The sequence below is a fragment of the Phoca vitulina genome, unplaced genomic scaffold (assembly GCF_004348235.1).
Source record: "Phoca vitulina isolate PV1807 unplaced genomic scaffold, GSC_HSeal_1.0 scaffold32, whole genome shotgun sequence".
NCBI lineage: Eukaryota > Metazoa > Chordata > Mammalia > Carnivora > Phocidae > Phoca > Phoca vitulina.
In genome coordinates, this window is record NW_022589735.1 from 7,043,352 (window position 1) to 7,064,014 (window position 20,663).

General features: G+C 40.1%; 1 protein-coding gene and 1 pseudogene across 1 annotated transcript in view; one reads left to right on the forward strand and one right to left on the reverse strand.

The window, feature by feature from the left end:
* Positions 1-20,663, reverse strand: part of HSPA4 (heat shock protein family A (Hsp70) member 4) — a 47,698-nt gene that overhangs the window by 26,195 nt on the left and 840 nt on the right. The window contains exons 2-5 of the mRNA XM_032425151.1: positions 8,477-8,534; positions 6,387-6,527; positions 4,483-4,605; positions 77-176 (exon numbers count right to left, since the gene is read on the reverse strand). Coding sequence (XP_032281042.1) covers positions 77-176; positions 4,483-4,605; positions 6,387-6,527; positions 8,477-8,534 — 422 coding nt within the window. The remainder of the gene's footprint in view (positions 1-76; positions 177-4,482; positions 4,606-6,386; positions 6,528-8,476; positions 8,535-20,663) is intronic.
* Positions 11,797-12,935, forward strand: LOC116645087 (annotated as a pseudogene).

Consider the following 20,663-nt stretch of genomic DNA (forward strand, 5'->3'; position numbering starts at 1 on the left):
GAACAAGAAACCCCAGAGTTTTAAAAGATGGCAGAACCTTCAAGATTCACCAAGTCAGATGCTAACAGTCCGTTACCTGCAGTTGTTTCATTCATTAATCGCAGGCAATTAAGGCCAGCAATTTGTGTTGCATCCATCACTGATCGTCTTTCTGCATCAGTATAGAAACAAGGAACCTACAAAAAAAATTTAAGTTTCCTATATTAGGGAGTCTTCATTTAAAATACACCTCCCAGGGGCGCCTGGGTGGCTCAGTTGTTAAGCATCTGCCTTCGGCTCAGGTCATGATCCCAGGGTCCTGGGATCGAGCCCCCGCATCGGGCTCCCTGCGCCGCAGAAAGCCTGCTTCTCCCTGTCCTAATCCTCCTGCTTGTGTTCCCTCTCTCGCTGTGTCTCTCTCTGTCAAATAAATAAATAAAATCTTTAAAAATAAATAAATAAATAAAATACACCTCCCAAAACACAGTAAAATCTAGAAATGCCCTCAAATACCTACAGCAATTTATTCCGTATATGATCAAGGAAGTATTTCAAACCAGTATGGGAAAGTTAGAATATTCATTAAATAGTGTTGGAACAAATGGATAACCATACAGACAAAAAATTAGGTACCATCCCTACTGCACACCTCATACCAAAATATATTTCAAATCAAAGATTTAACAGTTAAAAAAAAGATGAGTACCAGAAGGAAAGGGGGTCTTTACCATCAGAGGGAAGAAATTCTGTAAATCTAACACAAAATACAGAAGAAAAAAAGGAGGAGAAAAGATCAATATATTTGAATAGCAATGTAACAGGACAGACGGTAACTACACTTGTGGTGAACAAAGCATAATGTATAATCTTGTCAAATCACTAAGGTGTACACCTGAAACTAATGTAACATTGTATGTCAACTATAAACAAAACAATTTTTATAAAGATTAATATATTTGACTCATAAAAATTCTAATGACCAAATGCAGAAAATATTTGCGACTCATAACATAAAATGATAGAGCTAATCTAGTATATATGCAGAACTACAAATCAAAATGTAGACCCATAAATTCAAAATGAGCAAAGAATAGGAATGTTTTACAGAAAAGAAATACAGAAGGGCTCTTAAATTTAAAAATGTTCTCGGGCGCCTGGGTGGCTCAGTTGGTTAAGCGACTGCCTTCGGCTCAGGTCATGATCCTGGAGTCCCAGGATCGAGTCCCACATCGGGCTCCCTGCTCAGCAGGGAGTCTGCTTCTCCCTCTGATCCTCTTCCCTCTTGTGCTCTCTGTCTCTCATTCTCTCTCTCTCAAATAAATAAATAAAATCTTTAAAAAAAAAAAAAAAAAAAATTTAAAAATGTTCTCAACTTCACCTAAAGAATAAAGCATTAAAATCACACTTTTTTTTTTTTTTTTAAGATTTTATTTATTCATTTGACAGAGAGAGACACAGCGAGAGAGGGAACACAAGCACCGGGAGTGGGAGAGGGAGAAGCAGGCTTCCCGCCGAGCAGGGAGCCTGACGTGGTGCTCGATCCCAGGACCCTGGGATCATGACCTGAGCCGAAGGCAGACGCTTAACGACTGAGCCACCCAGGTGTCCCTCACAAACACTTTGATAGCATTATTCTCCTATTAGAGAATCAGCTAACACCCCAATAACCTGTGCTGGTGAGACTGCTGTCCAACAAGTTCTCTTATACACTGCAAGTAAAAGTGTGAGTACGAATTCTTTAAAAGGCAATTAAACAAGTGCGGTTAAAATTACAAATACACGGGACACCTGGGAGGCTCAGATGGTTAAGCATCTGCTTTCGGCTCAGCGCAGGTCATGATCCCAGGGTCCTGGGATCAAGTCCTGATTCGGGCTCCTTACTCATAGGGCAGTCTGCTTCTCCCTCTACTTGTGCTCTCTCTCAATCTGACAAATAAGTAAATAAAATCTTAAAAAAAACATTACAAATACACATATCCTTTGTCCTAGCAACTGTACTTCTAGGACTCTAACCTATAAATCCTACAAACTTATCACATAAGAGCAAAATCTTATCTGTTCAAGTTTATTCATAGCAAAAAATTCTTTTTAATTCTTTACAATTAAAAAAAAAAAAACTGGAAGGGCGCACCTGGGTGGCTCAGTCAGTTTACGGTCCGACTCTTGATTTCGGCTCAGGTCATGATCTCGGTTGTGGGATCGAGCCCCATGTTGGGCTCTGTACTCAGCAGGGAGTCTGCCCGAAATTCTCTCTCTCCCTCTGCCCCTCCCCCTGTTCCCATGCACGCTCTCTCTCAAATAAATCTTCAAAAAATAAAATAAATATGTAAGTTTTTAAAAAAAGGAAGCAACCGCAGGTCCAACAAAAACAGACTAATTAAAGAGATTTCAGTACATGCATAAATGGAATACTCTGCAGCCACTGAAAAGAATGAAGCCCTTCTCTACCACTAAGGAAGATATAGAAGATAAAATGTCTAAAATTTATCAAAAGAAAAATGAAACTAAAAAAGGATATATATACACATTTACTTGGATACACAAAAATCTCTGGAAAGATGTGTAACCAAGTAATAAAACTCCTAACATCTGGGAAGAAAAAACTTCCTTCTAGGTAAGCAGAGGGTGCTGAAGCTTCCCACACACGCATTTGATTTTTGAACACCAGGGCTACTATTACCTTTCCAAAAAAATTAAGTTTATGTTTTAACAATATCAACTTATAAATAAAGCAAAATATGCCCAGGCTCTATTTATATAGCAATTAGACATAGCACAATAGCAAGAGCTAGGGCAGCAAATGTGTAGTGGAGTTTGTATAGGGACCAGAGCCGGCTATCCTTAGAGAGGCCTGATGAAAAGGTTAGCTCTTTCCCAGCATAGAGGAACTTAAATGATAAACAGGTCACTAAATTAAAGAAAAATCTCCCTAAAAGACAAGAGTGGCTCACTACACCTAAACTGTTTGTACAACATAATTTATGCTACATAGCTACTTTCCTTCTAGGAGTCTAGAATTTTGGTATGGATGAGGCACAAGGTGCCTATATGACTGACCTCCAGTTAGAAACCCTGGACTCCGAGGCTCAGACAGAACTTACCTGGTGTTCCGTATGTCACGTGTTATCACAACTTGCCGCTAGAAGAATTAAGTGCATCCAGTATGACTCCCCTGGAAGGGGACTCTCAGAAGTTTGTGCCGGATTTCCTCCAGAAACTGCCCTGTGCCTTTCCCTTTATTGATTCTGCTTTGTATCCTTTTATTGTAATAAATCTTAGCCATAGGTATGGCTATATGGTGAGTTCTACAGATTCTAGCAAGTCACTGAAATTCAGTACAGTCTTGAGGACCCCTAATACATGACTTAATACATCACCTTTTAACTTGATCTCAAAAGCTGGAAAAGCCACTCGGGCATTCTGCCATTGTACGTACATAAATTTCACTTCTATACTGAGCATAATTGAGAATCAAAGTTAGGGCACTAGGTGGGGGAAATGGGTACAAATCTGAAAATATGTTAGGGCAAGACAAATGCATCTAAGAAACACAGAGCCTGCATTGATAGGAGCTCTTAAGAAAAGTAGCACTTTTATTCTTTGCATCCCCGGAATACAACACACAACCATAATCCAATTCTTCCTGACAAATGTCAGTTCTACTGTACTAGATAGCCAAGAACCAAGGAATCTATCAGACAACAGACTGCAAAGTAAAAGTCACCTAACAGCCCTTGCTTTGCTGATGAATACACCAATACGAAGACAAAAGAGACCACAAAACTAAGATATTAATATAACAACTGCAGAATGAGGAGATTCAGTTGCAAAGCCAATACATCCACCCAAATTTCAACAGTTCCTAAGGACTCCATCAGGCTTCCATCTTAACAGGAATATGCAAAAGACAAGATTAGTCTACTGCCGCCCTGCCTTTAGTTCTAAATACAGGGCAAGCAAAAATAAAATACAGACATTGAAATGAAGAAAATAACATTTCTAATTGTGAATATTCAAATTCAACAAACAAGTGGCTATCACGTGCCAGGCCCTCTGCAAGGTGCTAAAAGGAATCCAGGGGGAAGTGGGCTCTGAGGTAAGCCTTCAAATAGGAAAAACAGAGAAGAGCTGAGTAAAAACTAGGGGGCAGAAAAGAATACTCAAGAAAATGAAGACTAGGGCACCTGGGTGGCTCAGTCGTTAAGCGTCTGCCTTTGGCTCAGGTCATGATCCCAGGGTGCTGGGATCGAGCCCCCCATCGGGCTCCCTGCTCGGCGGGAAGCCTGCTTCTCCCTCTCCCACTCCCCCTGCTTGTGTTCCCTCTCTCGCTGTCTGTCAAAAAATAAATAAAATCTTAAAAAAAAAGAGAGAAAATGAAGACTAGTTTGATAAATCCTTAAAATAATCCCTATAACCGAAGGCAAAAAGCAATTCTATTTGCAATTGACAAAATTCTTCTCTCTGCTTCTTAAGTTCCCAGTAAAACGCAGGGATCAAACTCACCGAAACAACACAGTCCACAACAGGCTTCTTAAGAACACTTTCTGCTGTCTCCTTCAGTTTGGACAAAAGCATGGCAGTCACTTGCTCCGTAGTAAAACTTCGCTCTTCCTCCATATATTTCACCTACAATAAAACAACAAAAGGATCTAGACTTATTCCAGTTTTTCATGACCTAAAATCCATTTAAAATGAACAATTTTCATCATCAATGGATCATTATCTCAAGAAGGAACTGAAGAACACTCGTCTGGGAAGCAAAAACAACTTGAAGGTCACTTTTAGCTTTTTAACATGTTTATCAAACATGAATACCTGCAGATAAGGACCATTATGTAAACAGTATGCTGTGACCACCAACAAAAGCTCAGAACACCTGTGAAGAAGCAAACTGGGAGCGCTCACCATGGCCCAACACTGCACCTCCATAAAGAGGTCTGGTGGTGGACACTCTGCCACCTGGAATACTATGTGGGTTTTACTTTGTTTACCATGTTGACTTTATGATCATTTCCAAAATTAGGATCCAATCTAGCCTGAGGTCATAGTTTTTGTCAGTTTGTTTACTGCTGTAGGCCCAAGACTTAGGACAAACCAGACACAATAAATACTTGAATTAAAGGATAAATGAATAAAGCTTCAAGATACCCTACCCCGCATAAAAGCGTGCAACTTGGAAAAGGGCTACAAACTTGAAATGCTGAAAGACTGGCTAAGACAAGCCCCATCCCACATGCCCATAGTCCCCAAATACAATCCACACCTGAAAACGTAACTCTCTTCTTTCAGCTGCTGCTCCAAGTGAACCTGAACACCACCTTCTCCTAAACTCCTAAACTCTTCGCTCCCCAGCCCAATCCTAATTTATTCTGGTTCACAATCTAGTAGTCCCTTACTTTACTGCACGATAAACATGGGAAAGCTCCCCTCCCCATGAGCCTCTTCTTCCCTGCTATCTGCTTAATTCTTAGTCTGGTGCTCCACTCCTGTACTTGGATCCACTTGTTCCCCGGATCTTCTCCCTAGTCTCTTCCTCCTTTGGCTCTTGCAATGCTTTAGACTAAATCTGCCAATACCTAATGCTATTTCTTTCCTGACTATAAGTATCCTCCATCTACTCACAACCTTTTTTTCCCTTTTTCCCTCCCCTGTACTCCAGATTTATCCATTACCAGCCATTCAAACTGTTCTGAGATTATTGCCACAGATATCCTAAGTAAACCCAGTCAGTGATCATTCTTCCATTATCAGAATTCACTTCTAAATTCACCTGAGTTCTCAATAGCACAACTCACTACCTTTTTCTCACAATTCTCATCATCTCTTGGATTTTGAGCCTGGTCCCACAATCCTGACTTCTCCAACTGCGATATCTCAAACACCAAATCTCCCCTTGCTAATAAACTCAGTTGCCTCCTTTGTAGGATCAGTTCACTGCACGCTTCACAAACTCTTCTAGATGTCCCAGAGATATCAAAGACTAAATTCCCTTTCCCCCAAAAGAACACCACCTCTTTCCAATCTAAGTCCTATTGTCAAGAGTATGACCATACATCTGATTAGTGACTTTAAAGTGTTAAGTTCTTTGCTTGGTATTCCAAAAGTCGTTCACTAAAATCACACCAGAAAGACTGCTCCATCAGTAAACAATACAAGCAGCAATGGCAATGTTAACTTCAAACCACCACTACCCATCTGTCCAACCCATTTTAACAGTGCCACCTATCGCTCCCAGTCAAAATACAGAGCATTCAAAAAAGGCCAAATGGTCTTTCCTACCAAAACCTTCTCCTAGACACTTGTAAACATTTTCACTACAACTTGAACTCAGAATGGTACAGGGATATATTGACCTGATATAATAAAACACTGTATTTTAATCCTAAGCCATCACTTTGAGACCTTACCTTTATACCCGTTAATCCAGTGGGCAGCTGCACAATGTCATACGCCAGGTTAGATTTTTCTGCTTCCACAAATGGATCAGAGAATGCTCGGCCATGGAATCTTTTAAATCCTTGGACTGTGTTCTTTGCATTAGAAATTACCTAAAGAGAAAGAACATCAGAATCAGAGTGAAAAGACTAAGAGCAATTAAATTAGGGGGGAAAAAAAATTCAACAGCCTCAGATTAAACTAGCATCATTTTAACTCCACAAGGTTTCCTTTTGAGTTTCATTTTCTTTAGCACTACACCTTTCTGATGGTGCCTGCTCGCATGTGAAGTGAGGAATAATGGACTTGTACAGACCACAGTGGCAGGGATGGGCACTAGAGCCCAGCCTGTCCTACTTCTCCATGAAGATGGGGCACTGTACATGTACGAAGGTATTCTTCTGTCCTTAAACTTCTAATTAACATTTACATAAAATGAGCTTTACCTTTTAAAAATTACCATAATTTGTGATTCAAACTTTCCAGGAGTCATTTTGGCAATATCAATTCAGAAATTCTAGTGAAAGAAACTTTACAGGAAAAAAAGAGGACAGTAAGTACATAAAGATAAATGTAAAAAGACAGTGACCAAGTATTATTTACAATAGCAGAAGACTGGAAAGAGCCTGGATGGTTAATTAACAGGAGAATGGGTAAATAAATGATATATCCGTACAATGGGTAACATTATTTTAGAAGGTTGGAAGACAAGTATCTATATGCTATGATCTCACTTTTGGAGTGGGGGAAGCATTTAAATCTGTAGAAAGAGTACAAAAGGTTATACGTTAAGATACTAACAGTGATGTCTGGATAAAGGCAGCACATGTAACTTCCAAATTTCTTTTACTTTTGTAAGAACTGCAGAGCTCCTCTGCATCAGCTGTGTTATAAAGCACACAGAAGTCTTTCATAAAACAATGTTAGGCCCCCAAAATCGGGCCCTACTTCAGAAGGCTGCCAAGCAGAAACTCAGTACCACAATAACTATGTTATCCTAGAACTAGGCAGCCGGTTTAGTACAATAACTATTCTCAATAATGAAAGCAAGTTTAAAAAGAGAAGAACTCACTGCAATTTTAGAAGACATTTCAAACTAGCTCTGTACTTGCTATCTACTGCTTCCTAACGAATCTTTGACTTTTTGAAAATAAGATTATAAAACAAAACACCCAAAGTAATTAAAAATCAATGGGCTAAGCACCATTTTCTTAGGCTTTTTATTTTTTTTTAGCAATCTCTACACCCAACATGGGGATCAAACTCATAACCCCAAGATCAAGAGTCACATGCTCCTCCAACTGCGTCAGCCAGGCACCCCTGGACTTTTATATCGTAGGCCCCGCCTAGTCCAGAAAAACAGTTATTCATTCTATATGGTGCTCCAGGCTGAACCATAAAAAGGTCAAATATGCAACTCCTTAATTTTACAGCAACCTCAGACACTCAAAGCAAAAGAACTCTTGGGGTTCTGCTGCTCTGGTTACTTAGAAACCAACAAATAATGTTAGGTTCCTGTTTTATAAAGTAAACACATAAATGTCAAGTCTGCTTCTACGAGTACGCTTTCTTGAGAACCTTGATTAACAAGATCAAATCTACAAACAACAGTGACTCTAAGTATGCCTAAGATGAAAACCCCAAGAGACAGACTTTAAGGAACATATAAAATATAGAGGAATAAGCAAGCCTTGCTTAAACAAGATCTGGACAAAATACATCCCAATAGTTTGCATTAAATAAATTATACTGTTCATGCTATTTTATCTTTTTTTTAAGTAGGGTCCACACCCAGCGTGGAGCCCAATGTGGGGTTTGAACTCACAACCCTGAGATCAAGATCTGAGCTAGATCAAGAGTCAGAAGCTTAACCAACTAAGCCACCCAGGGGCCCCTGCTCATGCTATTTTAAAAAGCTATTTGCTTCTCACTCAAGCACACAAGACTAGGGATCAGGCAGGGACTGCCGTATTAGGCACATAATGGGCACTGAAATAGTTGAAGGGAAAGATGGACAAAGCAGAGAAATAAATCATTTTAGGAAAAAAACACAAAACTCTACCTGGCTTTTAGCTGCTGCTCCAATTGAACGATTCTTAGGACCAAAAGAAATGCAAGCCCTAGGGGAAAAAAAAAAACACATTTAAGCATCAAACCTTACTGCAACATTACATCCAACAGGATTACATCGCCACAGCAAGGAACTTTTCTGAGTCTTAGCTAAAAAGCCACATATTGTAAAAGCACACAGGAAGTCTATGATTTTGTTCTCTCCGCTGAGTAAAACTGTCCATGAGAATGGCTGGCCTCTTAGAAAAATGGGAGTCCTGTCAATTAGATGTTGAAGTACAAGTCTGATGTGTTAACCATCCGTCTAGAATACTACAGAGAGGTGATCTAGCCAATCTCCACTATTCTCTTATTCTTCAAGTCTAGTGCTCAAAATCCCAATACAAAGTAACGTACCCTCTTACCAATACATCAATAAAATGTTCTTGCTTTTTCAAACAGCTTATAACTTGACCTAGAGAATAAACTATGAGAACTCTTGTCCTACCATATATTAGTAAAAAATTTTCCAGAACTAGCTTCCAAGGACTCACAATTTCTTTTTTTAATTTCATTTTTTTTAGTAATCTCTACACCCAACCTAGGGCTCAAACTCACAACCCCAAAATCAAGAAGACTCGCATGCTCCTCCCAGTGGAGCCAGCCAGGCACCGCAAGGACTCAAAATTTCTGACAATGAACTTCATTCCCACTTATGAACACATTCTTCCAAATCACCAATTCATACACTGCCTGCTAGTTTGATGTACTTGCAGCTTCTTTTTAGAAAGCAAAACTGAAACCTGCTCACAGGTACAGCTACTTTAAAACACCATTTTTAAGCTTAAAAAGTCAGTTATATTGGAATTGATACTTTTACTAGCATGGCCCCTATGCTTCCCCATAGGTTTTTCATTCTAATTAATCCCTCTGGAGCCCTGCCCCACATTCCCTCTACTCCCATGTATTTATCACCTCCCTTTCCAGTGGCTGCTTTCTTTCAAGCTAAAGATCAAATTCACCCCAAAGAACCCAAAATATCCTAAAAGACAAAACTAAATCCTAAACAGAGTCTATTTTCTCCTGAATCCAGTAAAACCTTCTCTTCTTCCTACTTTAATAACAATGACTGCACAAATTGCTATGTGTATTATCTCATTAAATCTTCAAAAGCACCCCATCTTATCCCTCTTTTATAGGAAAAAAAACTGAGTCCAAAAAGGTTTTAGTAAGTAAATTTATCCAGCGTCTCAGAATCTGGAAGCAGTGGAGTCAAGACTCTAGACCATTTCCCCATACTTTACACTCTAGCTTTGGCCCTTTCTATCTGCCCTAGATCCCTAGTTCTTCCAATTTAGAGTAGTAAGCTCTGGAGCCATAATGCTTTGGCCCAAATCTGACTACATTAGATGATCTACTGAGAATTATTTTATTTAAATAAACTTACTAGCCCTGTGCAATCTGCCAGAATGCTAGGCCTCTCTGTGCCTCAGTGACCCTTTCCACCCAAAAGGGTAAGAACCCCTGTGAGCCAATCTCCCAGAGCAGCTGCAAGTAGCTTTGCACTGTATAAATATGGCGCAGCCTGGGATCTCGTTAGATTTGCTCTGACCCCTAAACTCTACAGGCCCAAATTGTGCTGGAGGTAGCCCCTGAGAAACACAGGTGGTCAAGCTTAGCCTTTCTGCATATATATATACCCCTACTCACTAATATTTTTTTTAAATATCCTCAATACCAAGTAAATGTCTCTCCTATCAAAGCTCATACTGCCCTTTAGGAAACTGCCAAAGACAATCTTACCCACTCCTTTCACCCTCTCCATTCCAAAAAGGCCTTCTAGCCTAAGCCTAATGATTGGTAAACTCACATCTTTTCTAAAAGCCACCAGATCCCACCAACACCTCAATCCCAACATAATTACAAGGCAACGTTATTTATCTTCCATTGTATCCTGCAGCCCCTTCTTCAAACCTTCATCTCATCAAAACAACTGCTGGCTCTAACAATAAAAAACACTAATGTTCCCAAGCTTATTATATGTCCTGTGGAAGGTTAATTTTCTATTCTACCCAGTAACTCTGAAGCGGTCTTACTTGTAATTACCTTTCAAACAAAACCAGTAACCAACAAAGCCCAGATGCTTTACTGTGGAACCTAAGGCCTTGTACCATCTCAATCCCAACCATACTTTCCACCTGCATCTCAGGCACAGTGAACCAACACAAGTTAGTCGTCCCATCTTCCTGCTTTGCTCAGACCACTTTGCCACCTGAAATGCTCTGGTCCTTCTATATCTCACTCATTCTCCAGCAGTATTACCCACTTTGTGAGGCCTTCCCAATGGCCCTCAAGTAAAACTCAAATCATTTTTATCTCTTAAAACTTACTAGAATTGGATACAGAATGCCTCCATCTCAATGAATGTTCTATTGTACAGAGTGGCTCTAGGTAATATTCTCCCTTGAAGTCTGGTAACATTTTTACTTAGTTTTAAAGTCTACATCTGCCTTAACAGTAATAAGAATTGCTTTGTACATCTTGAAAAGCTAAATAAAGTTTGTCTCAGTTCAAATTATAAGTGACCCTTGAACAACACTGATTTGAACTGTGGGGGTCCACTTATAACATGGATATTTGTGATATGGTATTGTAAATGTACTTTCTCTTCCTTATTATTTTAATAACATTTTTTCTCTAGCTTACTTTATTATAAGAATATAGTATATAATACGTGTAACATACAAAATGTGTTAATCAACTGTTTCTGTTATCAGTAAGGCTGCCAGTCAACAGTACACTACGGTAGTTAAGTTTTTGGTTAGTCAAGTTATACGTGGATTTTCGACTACGCAGGAGATTGTCACCCATAACCCCAAAATTGTTCAAGAGTCAACGGTACTCATCCTTTTGTTGGCTCATATACACACACACTACAGTGGCCACTTCTTACGAAATAATCGCGCATCACTACTGGAATGTCCATCTTCAGCACCCGATATAGCGGGCAGACAAGGCTGCAGACAAGGCCCAACTCCTACAAAGTATGGGGAAGGGCCACACCTTCCTTACCCTGTCATAAGAAAACATCAATATCCTATCACCACAAAGCAACTCTCACTTTTTTTTTTTTAAAGATTTTATTTATTCATCTGAGACACAGAGATAGAGAGAGAGAGAGAGCATGAGCAGGGAGAGAGGCAGAGGGAGAGGGAGAAGCAGGCTCCTTGCTGAGCCAGGAGCCCGATGTGGGGCTCGATCCCAGGACCCTGGGATCATGACCTGAGCCGAAGGCAGACGCTTAACCTTCTGAGCCACCCAGGCGCCCCGCAACTCTCACATTCTAAAAAAATTCTGTAACAGTATGCCTATTGTGCTGAAGAAAGAAATCCTTAGCATTTCCACTTGGCCATCAACTTTACTGATTTGAATACATGTGCAGTAAAAAGAGCTCAGACTGTAGAATCAGTATGAGTCTGTCCAAATCCCTTCTCTGCCTTTCTAGCTATGTGAATTCTCTGTTGCTTAATCTCTCTGAAATTCTATCTGCTCAACTCTAAAATGGGGAAAATTAGGGCACTGGCCTCAGCAGCGGAGGAGAGCGGGAGAAGGCCACGGTGGTGGGAAGATGGTTCCTTCTCCTACCAACACAAGATCACTCTGATGAGAAGTCCAAGGATCACGCTAAAGAGAAAGGGGCCCCCAAGGAGTGGAGCGGGAAGGATGGCGACAGGGATAAAACTCGGAAGCAGCAGAGCCCTAGCAGGGATGGCAGCAGCACCAGGTCCCGGTCCAGCTCTACCTCCAGCACCAGCACAGGCCTGAGCAGTGCCTCAAGCTCCTCTTCTGTGTGCAGCCGCTGGGGGAGTTCCAGCATGTCCTACAGCTCCAACTCCAGCAGCTCCTCTAGCTCAACCAGTACCTCTGGGTGCTGGCATGACAACAGCTGGCGTTCCAGCTCCAAATCCAAACCACCCAAAAGAGATGAAAAGTCCTTCCCCTAAACCAGCCAAGGTGTACATTCGGAGGCTCACTAGGAACGTGGGCAGGTACCACATCAGGGAGATAGATATTCTCCACCTCTGGGAAAATTAATAGGATTGACATGCCTTTAAAAGGATGTCCCCCCATCTTTCTAAAGGCTAAGCACACATGAAGTCAGACGATCCAGATGAAGCCGACAAGGTGCTGAAGGACATGGACAGAGGACAAATCGATGGCCAGGAGGTCACTACCAGCACTGTGCTGGCTCCCAGGCCTGTGCTGGCTCCCAGGCCTACGCCGCCCCCCAGGCAATTTAGCCCTCCTGGGAAAATGCTGCCACCACCACCACCCCCCCATGGCACCAGTCACCCCCGCGGATGAGACTGAGTTCCCTGAGGGGCAGTCCCCCTGGCTGCTGCGGCCACAGTAGCCACTGCAGCTGCAATTCCTCCCAATTAACACAGCCACGGAAGCTCTGTGCCCTGTAACTTCTATCGCATCCACTTCACTTCGGTCACTTTTCTAGCCAAAGGAGGATTGGTGAGAAACAAATTCCTCACTCGGGAAAGGCTTTGAAGAGAGTAACTGAGACATACTCTCTGAGAGCAAAGTTCCGGCTGCAGGAGTGTTACTGGGTTGGGGTTGCGCCTATAAAGATGCTCTCCAGTTTTCTGGCTGGAAAGCTCCCACATTTTCAGTTTCTGAGAGAGTCAATTTGGTAGCAAAGCCAGCAGGGACAAACAGGGTAGCAGTGTGGCCCCAGCCTGCGAGTATGACTTTCATTTCCACAAATGACTGAGGACTAGTCTGGTGGCCTGATCATGGCCTTGCCTGTTGGTCTTTTCCTGAGAGTGTCTCAGGAAAATGCAACTGCTGTTCCTGCTAGCCTGGCCCTGCTCCCCTGCCCCCATCCTCTTCCAACCTCTAGGATCAAACACCCCATGTTAGTTACCGAAAATGGTTCTATTTTTACACGTACTCATGCACACACAACCACATCCCAGGTCTCCCTTTCTCTCTAAAACTGGCGAGCAAGTTGAGAGCTAGCTCTGCAGGGTCATCACGGACCCCTCTGTTGCAGCTGTTATTCACGGGGGTCTTGCAGGTTACCTTGGCAACATGAACACTGCTTTTTTGGCTTTTATTGTACAGTCAGTACTATCAATTGTTTGTTTTGAGTTTTATAAACTTCTAGCATTTTAGGCACTGTTATGTTTATACTTTGTTGGTGCAGACTAAAAGGACTGTGTTGAATAAACCAGGGATTTGAATGCAGATCGGGAAAAAATAAAAATAAATAAAATGGGGGAAATTACAGCACCTACCTCATATACCTGCTGTAAAAATTATATGTGTTGATCAACTTTTTTTTTTTTTTTAGAGCGGGGTAGGGGTCGAGGGAGAAGGAGAGAGAATCTTAAGCAGGTTCCACACCCAGCACTGAGCCCGACGCAGCAGTAGGAATTGCTTTGTACATCTTGAAAAGCTAAAGAAAAGTTCAAATTATAGCTCAGACCTGACATCATGACCTGAGGCGAAACCAAGAGTTGGACACTTAACCAACTGAGCCACCCAGGTGCCCCTGTGTTGATCCCCTTTTAAAGGGTTTGTATCAGAGACTGGCGTATCATAAATAGTAAAATAGTAGTCATTATTATTGCTCCACTGAAGCCCTCGTTTGAGTTTCATATAAAAATATACCAACTAGTTTGCTATGAAAGTTCTGCTTCACCTTCTCAAGCTATCCATTAAAACCTAGTCAGTCATCTTCAAAATCATCTACCCATGAGGAATAAAAAGTCCTACTTTCATTCACAAAGAACTGAATGAGGGTCAACATGTCAAACAGCACAAATTGAAGGGTTTTTAAAAATAAAAGCTTACGCAAAGAAACCTAACATTTAAATGTGAAGAAAAGCCAAAAGATGAAGTCAAATATTAGAGCCCGTTTTAGAACCTAGTCCAGTGCTTTCTAGTTAGTATAAGCTCTATGCAAAAAATTAGAAAACAAGAAGTATGACAAAGAAAAAAAAATCTGTAATTCCACAACCACCACCCCCACCATGGATGGCCACCATCAGCATTTAAGTAAATACTCCTATGCAATTCTAATAAATACAATAAATCCTAAAAAAAAATAATAAGCTAAATACCCTCAATTCAGTTTGTCTCTCCTCAACATACGATCTGGAAAATCTTCAGAGGCTGAATTATTCCACTAGGATTTTTACATGGAACCAGGATGGAACAAGATATTAAAAAGAAACTTACCTACTACTCCCCACTCACCAGCAACTTCCAAAATTTGCACATAGCATGCATCCAATCGTTATCTATGGCAGGAAGCCTCTCTTCAACCAAGCAGGTCCAGCTCCCATATGCTGGGCAGTGTGCTTAGCAACCTACACTTGATTTTCCCAAATACTCAGAGAAAAGAACTATTACTGTCCAATTTTATAAATGAAAATCTGATTCAAGTCAAGTTAATGCATCCAGAAACATAACTGGTAAATATAAGCATCCAAGATTCAAAATCAGGACTACTGGACTCCAAATCCCATATATACCTATTTTTGTACTGCCTGGCAAACCAATTAGATTCATTCCTACTTCTATACCTTCATTTAGACCATCCCAAACTTTTCATCCATGTATTTTAATCCTATGTGCTCAAGTCCCACCCCTGCCTTTCCTCGTCACTCCACCCCCCACAGATGTAACCTCTCCTCTGCACTGACACTTTAAGTCTGTACTTAATAACCCATCCATGACTGTTCTTATTCTATTTACCACTACTTTATATCATTCATATTTCTAAATAGAATGGTTACATCTCTAGAAAGCGGGAATCTTTATCTTACACTTCCTCTCTATGCCACACAATTCCAAGTCAATGCTGCTAAAAACAGACACTTGCTAACTGACTGGCATTACTTGTCCTCCACTCCCAAATACAGGTTGGCATTACAGGAAGTTAATTCAAATTAAGTTCAATACTCCCCTGTTCTAATCGTTAAGCCACAGAAATCATCATCTTTTTAGGCCAGAGAATAACACTGTTCTCCCTTTCATGGGTAAGAGATACTACTGACCAAATATTTATGCACATTCTAACAGGATGTTACGAACAGCTGCAATGAACACAGATCCTTAAAAGGCACAGTTTCATGTTTATAAGAATGTGTAGAACTGCTCTCGGGATATTTAGAACAGCTGCTGCTCTAATTCTCTTTCTTAACCTATATAAGAAAATGAGTTTATCAGAGAACCCACAATAATAAAAGCTACAATAATATTAAGACTATCAAATAAATGCTTTTTAATAATAAAAAGCACAATAATATTGAGACTATCAAATAAAAGATTTAAGCAAAACTGGCATGGAAAAAATTACATTAGTCAGAGTTATCCTCTTACTGCCTTAGCCCTGAACTAGAAAGTACCCCAAAAAACTGACATCAAACAGACCGAACAACTCACACTTAATGATACACAGTTCCTAAAGCACAGCAAATTCTCCAATCAATAAGATTTGCATATTTTTTTAAACATTTTATTTATTTATTTGACAGAGAGAGAGAGAGCACACAAGTAGGCAGAGCAGCAGGCAGAGCGGGAGGGAGAAGCAGACTCCCCGCCGAGCAGGGAACCCGACGCGGGACTTGATCCCAGGACCCCGGGATCATGACCCAAACCGAAGGCAGCCACTTAATAGACTGAGCCACCCAGGGGCCCCAAGATCTGCATATTAAAAGCTATAAATTATGAACCCTTCAGGCAAAGTTCAATAATTTTATTTTTATTATCCCAACATACAGTCCATTAATGAGGAGGATTAATAAAAAAAAATTTGTATTTTTTAGGTAGTAACAGCAATACTAGAAAATACTTGGGCAATATCTACTGTGTCCGGCTTTATCTTAAACACTTTATATAGTTCTAGCCCATTATAATCTTCACAATGCCCAGTGAATCACTTATCTTCCTGTTATAAATTAACCCCTTAAATTTGTATAAAGTATCCTGGCAACAATACTTTAAGAACATAGAGTTGACCCTTGAACAATACAGGTTCGAGATGTGTGGGTCCACTTATGCATTGATTTTTCAATACAAAACAGTAGTATAAATGTATTTCCTCTTATGATTTTAATAACATTTTTTCTCTACCTTAAGAATACAGTACAGAATACATATACAGAATATGTGTCAATCGACCATTTACATTATCAGTAAGGCTTCTGGTCAACAGTAGGCTACTAGTGGTTGAATTTTTTGGAGAGTCAAAAGTTTTTATACACAGGTTTTCAACCGCACATAAGTCAGTGCCCCTAACCCCCACACTGATATACAGGGTCAACTGTATATTCTTTGCCCTAGCAAATTCACGTCTGGAACTCTATCCAACAGAAATAAAAATATTAACAAGTAAATCCAAGTGTAAAAGACTACTGTTCAATTAACTATTTGTAATTACAAAAGTTAGAAATAACCTGTTTGGGGAAAAAAAAAGTTTCAGCCATAATAAAGAATATTACATATTTAAGAAGGTAGGTTCATTATTTACTGACTCTGAAAGAAGTCTAAAGTATATGTTAAAGAAAATTTACAAAATATAGTATGATCCTATTTGTTTAAACATACCCACCCCCCACAATGTGTATTTGTAGAAGTCTGGAAAAAGGTACACAAGCATACACAGCAAACAGCAAATTATGAGGACAAGAAACCTCAGCACTTTAGTGTTTTTATTGTTACAACAAACAAATATCTTGTTAAGTCAAGAAAAAAAATGTTTTAATTTAGGAAACCCAATTGAGAACCTATCAACAAGTTCCTGTCGATTAGTCCACAAATTTTGTATACAAGATTGTATTTTAGCTCTTAAATGATTCTAAGGAACTACTTTCATAACTTCTACAATTAGACATATGAAGGAAAATGGTGTAAGCAATTTGAACTTTAGTTAACAAATCAATTTTCCTTTTCTTTGAATCCAAAAGACTCAAGATCCTACTGCTGTACTTAGCTCTACACAACATGTAAAAACATTTATTTCATAGGAATACTTTTCTTGCACAAGTTAGGTATCAGATGTTAATCTTCCAGTTAACCAAAAAGTACGTACTTTCAGCTTTCGCTCTCTCAAGGGCAGCTAATAGACAATTTCATCTCTTCAAATTCCTAATATACTGTTTTATTAGGACCTAAGTCCATGAAAATAGTAATATAAACAATTCACACACAAATTATTTAAATAATTCATTTCTACCCTATAAATTGTTCTTTTTGGAAAGTATGGCCCAATTCTTCAGTAATGTTTGGCACTCCATTAACATTTTCATTCCAAAGCTTTAAGGCTGTACCCTTTCTACTATAATAATCCCACTAAAAATAGGTTTCTCATCTTATTCCAAAGCCTATGATCAAATTCGTCAACATGGATGCTCCTAAATTAAACCTCCAAAGTTTATCTCAAAGCCGCCCACACTTCCCTCCCGTGCTACTACACTAGTAGAGAACACCACCAACTCCCACGTGGACTAAATACTGCCATAACCTAAGTAACACCCTGCTTCTTCTCTTCCCCTTCTCAGATAAATCCATTCTCCACGAAAAAAGACAAACCGTATTTTTAAAATTTACACTGGATCAACTCCCATTGCACCTAAATAAAAATCCTTAACATAATTTACGAAGTCCTGCTAACTCCTCTCCAATCCATCTCACACCATTCTTTCAAGTGGCTCAAAAGTAGTTATGATCTTCTCAGGCAGCCAAGTGTGCCAAGCTCTTCTGAATGCCTCACTCTTCCTCACTTGCTGTTCCTTCTGCCTTAACCAGCTCTTCCTTAGACCCACCCACCACCTCCATGTAAATTTCTACTCATCCTCCAGGTCTCAACTTAAATCGCAATTCTTTAAGAGCACCTTTCATCTCCATCGTACATCTAATTTAAATTAGTTCCCCGGCCATCGTATTCTGTACTATCCCATCCGGACCTTAACCAGTTAGTAATTACATGTTTGTTTAGCATCTGGCTTTTGTCCACTACCCATTCCATGATGGCAGGATCTTGCTTATTTGTTCAGAGTACCTCCAGCGCTTTGCACAATGGCTGGTGTACTGGAGGCACTCAGTAGTTGCTAAAATAAAGCAAGCCTATATTTGGTGAAAAGTAAGAGTCTCTTCTGGACAAGAGTCAACCAGATCCTCAAAAAGTGAATCCAAGTACTGTTACAGCCACAATTTGAAATGAGATACTTCCATCACAGCCAACCCTCCAGAAACTAAATCTCATTTGCACTATGACACTAAAGCAAACCCCCATCATAGTCTCTGTGTACCTGAAACAAAAATCCACTATTCCATAACTACTACAAAAATCAACCTTTCCATTCCCATCTCCTACTTAGGAACTCCAAGAAAGAAATTTAAGCTAATCAAAATCATAGTTCAAAAATTACTTCAATGTATGGTATCCCTAGAAGTTCCTGGAAAATATAAAACATGGAGAAAACATAAAATTCCTTAAGTATTGGGCGCCTGGGTGGCTCAGTTGGTTAAGCGACTGCCTTCGGCTCAGGTCATGATCCTGGAGTCCCGGGATCGAGTCCCGCATCGGGCTTCCTGCTCAGCGGGGAGTCTCCTTCTCCCTCTGACCCTCCTCCCTCTGACCCTCCTCCCTCTCATATGCTCTCTCTCTCTCTCATTCTCGCTCTCTCAAATAAATAAATAAAATCTTTAAAAAAAAAAAAATTTCCTTAAAGTATTTAAATAGTACTGTCTTATCACAATTATGTAATGTATCTGGTCACCCATCACCTAGTCATTGAGGCAAATTTAATTCCAATTTGAAAAGATTAAACTTTTTTTTATGGAATTCATGGTAAAACTGTTGTCTAAAAAAAAAAAATGGAACATTAACAGAAAGAAAAGACAGGAACACTGTTAGTTCCAATATTGGGAATTCTATTCCCTTTGGATGGAAATTATGTTCAAATCTAGGCAGGAAAAGGACCAAAAGTTAAATGCCTGACTCAGTGCACCACCCTTTTTGACTTCTTGGGAAAGACTATCTTTACAAATGAAGAAAACTTGAATCTGGAGAGGAAGACGATATCAAATGGAAAATTAATGCTTAAATACTCAAAACAAACTTCAATGATTAAAAAAAAGCTCAGTATACAATACCTTCTCTGGAATTACAAATTAGAACATAAAACCCACTATTAAAAACTATAAATAGAGGGGGGACTGGGTGTGACAGCTAATGAGTACAGGATTTCTTTTGGACTGAGGAAAATGTTTTTAAATTGATTGTGGGGCATAGTTGCAGCTTTGTGACTACGCTAAGAACAATCGAACTCTACGATTTAAATGGGTTAACTGTACATTCTATGAATTCTCTCAGTGAAACTATAACCTAATTGAGAAAGGGACATCAAACCACGTTTTAGGATCTGAGATGGATTTTCAGGGAAGTGCCTGGTCTAGGTCTAAAACAAGGGGCAGAAATTTTACAAGTGGAAGGGAAATGTTTTGAGTCTCTGGGCAGCAAAGATCACCGGAGGGAGCAATCTTGTTTGGCTACCCAACTGCGGGAAGGGTGACCAAAGTTAGGGGGAAAAAATGGGCCTTGGAACAGAAGCCCTTGAAGAGCCACGTGTCAAATAATAAGAGAACCTAGAAAATAATAAGCTTCTTAAAACATTTTGCCCCAAAAGAGGATAATGGATTGAAAAGTACTTCTATAGTCAAAAGGAAGACTCTTTACCCAAGGAAAGACCTAAGTGAGTCATGATTTTTTAGAGCTCTGTCTATACTGCTCCCTTAATTTACTATAGGTTCTAGAAGTCAAAGTGAGCCCCTGAGTCATTCATTAACAATTGCGGCCAACACCCTGGTTGGAATGTATTAACTGTGAAAGTGGAACGCTGTTTGGTGTAGACGCGCAGAGAATGAAAGGAGAGAATGACCCAAAATAGTTCAGCATACTGAAACGATGTGAAAAACCAACGTGAACGCAAACGTATCAAGACACTGACTTTATTAAGTACTTTCCTGGTAGCTGTGCCTTCCATGCGGAGCCCAAGCCTCTGGTGCTCCGGCTCCCTCTCTTCCGGGTGCTGCCCCGCCCCCACTCACGTGGGATTCTGGCCGCTCCATCTTCAGACCGCCGGCAAACGCCAGAACCCATTTAATTCAACTAACTT